This window comes from Triticum aestivum, chromosome 5A, assembly GCF_018294505.1.
Source record: "Triticum aestivum cultivar Chinese Spring chromosome 5A, IWGSC CS RefSeq v2.1, whole genome shotgun sequence".
NCBI lineage: Eukaryota > Viridiplantae > Streptophyta > Magnoliopsida > Poales > Poaceae > Triticum > Triticum aestivum.
Genome location: NC_057806.1, coordinates 453,194,726 through 453,200,811, shown reverse-complemented (window position 1 = coordinate 453,200,811; position 6,086 = coordinate 453,194,726). Strand labels below are relative to the sequence as shown.

At 46.4% G+C, this 6,086-nt stretch overlaps 1 protein-coding gene across 2 annotated transcripts; it reads left to right on the top strand.

The window, feature by feature from the left end:
- The first annotated feature begins 376 nt into the window (after positions 1-376).
- On the top strand, positions 377-4,330 carry LOC606370 (bZIP transcription factor TRAB1). Of its 2 annotated transcripts, XM_044525661.1 has the most exons (5): positions 377-531; positions 640-1,627; positions 1,824-1,895; positions 2,692-2,721; positions 3,762-4,330. In XM_044525661.1, exons 2-5 carry the CDS (start codon positions 701-703, stop codon positions 3,837-3,839), a joined length of 1,107 nt encoding a protein of 368 aa, XP_044381596.1. In that variant the 5' UTR covers positions 377-531; positions 640-700; the 3' UTR covers positions 3,840-4,330. The 2 variants fall into 2 exon arrangements, with proteins under 2 accessions (XP_044381596.1, XP_044381597.1); XM_044525662.1 differs by having other exon boundaries at positions 408-1,627; positions 3,765-4,330.
- Positions 4,331-6,086: the final 1,756 nt, after the last annotated feature.

Here is a 6,086-nt window from a genome sequence, read left to right as displayed (position 1 = left end):
CAAAATAGGTTTTTAGTTTGGTTATTAGTTAAACTACTCCAAGGTTTTTCATCTGAAATATTGATGTTCTCTTCTTTGGAAGAGAAACATTGATGTTCTAGTAGAAAACAAAACATTCACATTTTTGTAAAGAACAAAACCCCCTGTAATTTTGCTGTACCCAACCCGGCAGGTCGGACCACGGTGAAGGGAGACACCAACCACCACCAACAGCGGGAGGCTGGGCGCGGGGCCCCACGAGTGCAGAGCCGCCCTGGCCTCGGGGATATTTTTGTCCGGAAGCCGCCATCGCAGCAACTGACGGAGCCAGCGCCTCCACGCGTTGCCCGCTGGTTGGCCCACAGGTCCCCCTCGAGGCCCCCGGAGCACGCCACGTAGTATTAACCACCGGGGCGGAGGAGGGAGGAGCGCCCCCCTCCCGCCCCACTGCGCTGCCCACGACGGTCAGACCTCACCAGGATCCTCTGCGCTGTGCGCTACCCACATTTCACACCCACACCGCAACAAACTCGTCGTCGCCGTCGTCGCCAGGTCTCACTCTCGCCACCCTCCTCGCCTCGCCTCGCCTCTCACCCACCAGGCCACCACTCTCTTTCTCCCTCCCTCTCTGTCTGTCTCATCTGCCTCTGGCCTTTCCAGGAAACGCATGTGACCCGCTGCGGCCTGAGGCGAATTCTCTCCTGGTGTCCGTGTCCGTTTGATGCTCAAGGAGGACAGGTGGGGAGGGACGGAGGGGATCATGGACTTCAGGAGCAGCAACGGCGGGTCGTCCTCGGAGCGCAGGCCGGCGGACGGGGCGCCGCTGACGAGGCAGGGGTCCATCTACTCCCTCACGTTCGAGGAGTTCCAGAGCACGCTCGGCGGGGGCGCCGGCGTGGGAGGCAGCGACCTCGGGAAGGACTTCAGCTCCATGAACATGGACGAGCTGCTCCGGAGCATCTGGACCGCCGAGGAGAGCCAGGCCATGGCTGCCTCCGCCTCGGGCGCGGGCGCGGGCGCCGGCCCGCCGCCCACGTCGCTGCAGGGCCAGGGCTCGCTCACGCTGCCCCGCACCCTCAGCGCCAAGACGGTCGACGAGGTGTGGCGCAACCTCGTGCGCGATGACCCGCTTCCGGTGGGGCCGGAGGGTGCCGAGCCGCAGCCCCATCGGCAGGCGACGCTCGGGGAGATGACCCTGGAGGAGTTCCTGGTCAAAGCCGGCGTGGTGCGAGAGATCCCCACCGCTCCTGCAGTGCCGCCCCCGCCCATGCAGCCGCGGCCGGTCCCTGTTGTCCCTAAAGGCCCTTCCTTCTACGGGAACTTCCCGAGCGCCAACGACGCCGGTGCGGCGGCGCTGGGGTTCGCGCCGGTCGCCATGGGGGATCTGGCCATGGGCAATGGGCTCATGCCGAGGGCAGTTGGTATGGGAGGCGCCCCTCTGGTTGTGCAAACTGCGGTCAACCCGGTTGATTCTGGCAGCAAGGGGAGCGAGGATCTGTCATCGCCGTCCGAACCAATGCCGTACTCGTTCGAGGGGATTGTGAGGGGGAGGAGGACTGGCGGCGGCGTGGAGAAGGTGGTGGAGAGGAGGCAGAGGAGGATGATCAAGAACAGGGAGTCCGCCGCTAGGTCCCGCGCCCGCAAGCAGGTATTTTTAGCATCTTCTACACAATTTATGCATTCTTACTTACTCTTGAAGCCATGTTGAGCTGGAGATATGATCATATATGGAAATTCCATTTCAGTAGTTCATTCTGAAAGCTGAGTCACTGCTCCTCGTGTTCCTTGTGCCTGCTGGAGTTTCCTGTTTTGGTAGTAACAATTCAATTTCCTTATCTGCACAGGCTTATACAATGGAGTTGGAAGCTGAAGTTCAGAAGCTCAAGGACCTGAACCAGGAACTGGTGAGGAAACAGGTAACTTTTCTACAAACCCTGCCATTGGACATGCTAAATCTGCTACTTCACTGCATTTTGTGTAAAGGAGGATTTATAGCATACACTCTGAAGTGGATAGTTTCAGCCTGTAGACCCCACTGGTAGCTACTCCCTCCGTTCACTTTTATAAGTCGTTTCAGACAAGCAAAATTAAGCTGTTTTGCACAATGTCTAAAACGTCTACAAAGCCTTATAAAAGTGAACAGAGGGAGTATTTTGCTTGTTTTGTCCATGTTGGCATCAGAGTGTTGTGGAGCATTCACCATGACCTGTTCCTTTTTTATCTTGGTAAAACCTGTTTGTCAGAAACATTCCATTCTTTGAACCCAAGTGTGGTATATTCAGTCTCTTTTGCATTAACCTTTGATATTCTTTGAACCCCTGTCAGTCTCACAATAATAGGTTGTTGCAGTAACTTCCCTAATCAAATTTTAGGGTGATGGCTGTAGTCTCGTATTCAGAAGTGTTGCATCTAATTTCACCCCATATGTTTTCGGTTACCTCAAGAATGTAGCATATGGTCGTGCAATGTAGCATATGTTCGTGCATAACGGGGCACTCTTTTATATACATGTCGCAGTACCAAAAAGCAGGATATCATGCTCACAATTCATGTTGTTGTGACTTAGTGATCCTATTCTCCTAGCTTATATCAGATATTGTTGATGTCTACCAAAATCTCCGTCCATAGGACTATAATACCATACTTAAAACAAGATCAATAGCTCTTGTATTGTGAACGTGGCACTAATCGTTTCTTTTCATCATGGTGCAGGCAGAGATACTGGAAATGCAGAAAAGAGAGGTAATTGATTGTCTCTCGTCGATCCCAAACTTTCCTATTTCTATGTATAGATCAACAATTTAGCCTATTGTTTAGTACATTCCATTTTCTTATGGATGGCTGAGTTAGACATCGCGGTACTAAGCATGCCTTTTCCAAAAAAAAAACATGCCTTTTCCATTTTCTTATGGATGGCTGAGTTTTTTCGACAAAATGGATGGCTGAGTTAGTTGCGGCAGTACTAAGCATGCCTTTTCCATTTTCCAATGGATGCTGAGTTAGACGCTGCAGCACTAAGCATGCTTTTATAACATCAGTAACTGCATATCCCCTTTCTGTATGGTGAATCCAAGAAATTGCTCAAGTATAAGCTGTACTTTCTATGTCAATGTTTTTCGATGACTTCACAAATGGGTTAGCACTAAGTTGATCTTTAGAATGACATTCTACAAATAGGTTAAAATTACTAAATTCAGAGTTAGAACAGGTGACATTATTTTTCTGAGATTTAACTGAATTCTCAAAATTATTTTACAAGTTTTTTGACCTGACACATGTGTGGTGTCGAAGTCGGTGGGGTCCTGACAGGGGCCTTCAGCTTGTTACAAATTCTTTAATCGTGTAAATTGCAGAATAATGCAAAGATGTTTTGTTAAATTAGAAATAGAAAATTAAATGAGGTATTCCTCATCACAGATTCATTCAGTATCACATCTAGGTTCTAAAAGGTGAAATTTACTAGGAGTTTTTTTTTCCGCAAAAGAGGATAACCCCCGGCCTCTGCATCAAGCGATGCACACAGCCATCATATTTACTAAGAGTATTTAGATATTTATTTAAATTACATGGTTTAAGTTCCATTTCATGCAAACTATCACATAAAGAATGAAATGTGTGAAATTAAAGCTTGTCTATCTTCATATGTGAATCAGTTTATGACATATCGATCTTTTCTCACAAGGAGTCGTCCTATGGCCCCACACAGAAATAGTCTATTTCATAGAACTTGAGATGTTAATTTCCAAAATCTTGTACTGACGGGAAATTGATCTGACTGACAGCAGGCCCCTGAGATGAAGGATCAGTTCGGACGGAAGAAGCGGCAGTGCTTGCGAAGAACGTTGACCGGCCCCTGGTGAGGATCGAGGAGTCAATTGGCATCGGCATTCCACCGGTCGACCTGCTTTGTACATATAATTCGCTCTATTGTAAACCGATGATGGACCAGACCTGTGCTTGGTTGACCTGCTAGCTTCCTTTCTCGTGCTGCTTCAGAGACCGCTGACCTGTAGGCTAGTGTGTAGTCGAGGAGGGGAGCCGTAAGAACCGCTGTAATCTGGCAGTCCTTCAGAATCTAGTGTGTAGAGCTTGTCTGGGTTTGCATAACATCAGTCTTCTTCTTCTTCTTCTTTTTCTAACTTTGCGCCGTAGAAGACTAGCTAGATAAGTTGGGTTTGAGTTTCAGAGGTCGATGTAAGTAAGCCATGGGATCCGAGAAGCATCCTACACCCGGCTTCATGTTTGGCTAGTCAACCGAAGTTTGTATATCCTGTTGGCTGTAGTTTTAAGACTTGCTTTATGCTTTCAGCGGGATATAGGCAGACTTGTCACATTTTGAATGTGTTGCTTATATCTGCTCCTGTTAATCGCCTGGGGTTTTATCAAGCACGCTTTCATCTGAATGTGCCTGAAATTCGGTCACGGTATCTTAGAATAATGGTATAGGATAGGATCACATTCATTGGCATATGCTAACCCGGATGTAGATGCGGCATAGGTTATCCTTTTCTGAGGGATTGTGTCAGAGTTTTCAGACATGCCCAAATCGTCTGTGTTAGCCAGTATTATACGTAGCCTCTGTACATGTCATTGTATCTTGTATTATACACTTTATACACTATATATACATATATATATGTATATATACGGTGGCGCTATTGTGTGCGTGCGCGCAGAATGCCTTTGCGTACACTCCGGTCCTAATTAGGTAGGCACGTCGCATAGGAGCCTCTCCACCGCTAATTAACTGAGCATAAACTCAGTGAAGAAAAAAGTAAAGTATTTAATTTGGTTACCATATGTGGTCCGCGACGTCTCTATTCTAAGCTCTTTAATCATTGACAGTAATAGAGCCATATACTCCCTCCGTTCCTAAATACTTGTCTTTTTAGGCATTTCAACAAATGACTACATACGGAGCAAAATGAGTGAATCTACACTTTAAAATATGTCTACATACATCCGTATGTAGTAGTCATCGGAAATGTCTAGAAAGACAAATATTTAGGAACGGAGGGAGTAGATGGTAATGAATTACTACATGTGCTTTGCCAAGCAATGAATCTGTCGGCTCATGTTGCTTACATGTAGTAATGAATTACTACATGTGTTTTGCTCTCAAATTGTTAGCAGTAATAGGGATAGAATAGATGGTAATGAATTACTACATGTGATTAGAAAGCAATGAATCCCTCGGCTCGTACTCCTAGTAACACCATGTTATATGTGGCAATGAATTACTACATATGATTTGCTCTCAAATTGTTAGGAGTAAAAAGGATGGTTACCAAATAATAGAGATGGCTCGTGGCATTTGTTAAACCTAGCAAAAAACACGCTGATATGTAGTAACAAATTACTACTTTGCTCTTTTCGTTGTAAAGTACACTTGAAAGATAAAAAATGAAAAATGATGCGTGAGCAGTAACCCAATTAATATTGTTACTATTTTTCCATAGCTTATTACTATACACCATAATTATGTGACAGACAGAGAAGCTACAGGTGCAGCAGTAACCAGATTAACTTGGTTACTATATTCTCTGATGATTTTACTATCATCACAAGAAAAAAAGGTAGTTATTCCAAGCAAAGGCATGTGTAGTAACCTTTTTTCTACCGTTACGATGCTTTCAATAGGCGGAAGGCAGTATGGCTAACTTCCTGTGGCAGCAATGCGCGCAGCCTGGCCAGCGCGCAGGATAAACGATTATGCGCGCTATTCGTCATCCTGGGTAAGGAATTTTTATTCCTCACCCCAACCCACCACGCAATGAGTCAAGCCAGCATGCATCCACGTAGGAAATAGAAGGCTTGTGAGGTAAGATTATCCTCTACAGAATCTGTGGAAACATCACAACGAGAGAAGGGATGTGAGGTAAGATTTGGTTGGCTATGAAGTAAGATTATGCCAAGACAATCTGTCCATGCGCCCAAAAAGCACAGTAAGAAAAGTGAGACTGCGATGTGAAGTTACGGCATCATTTTTTTGGATAGGCTGCATTGTCCGTCAGGTTTAGACGCGAAAAAAGGATCTATTCAGCATTAGCATCGCTGCTTTGTGTCATTCGTGTTATTACTCTTCAGACGCATGTCCACATTCTTCC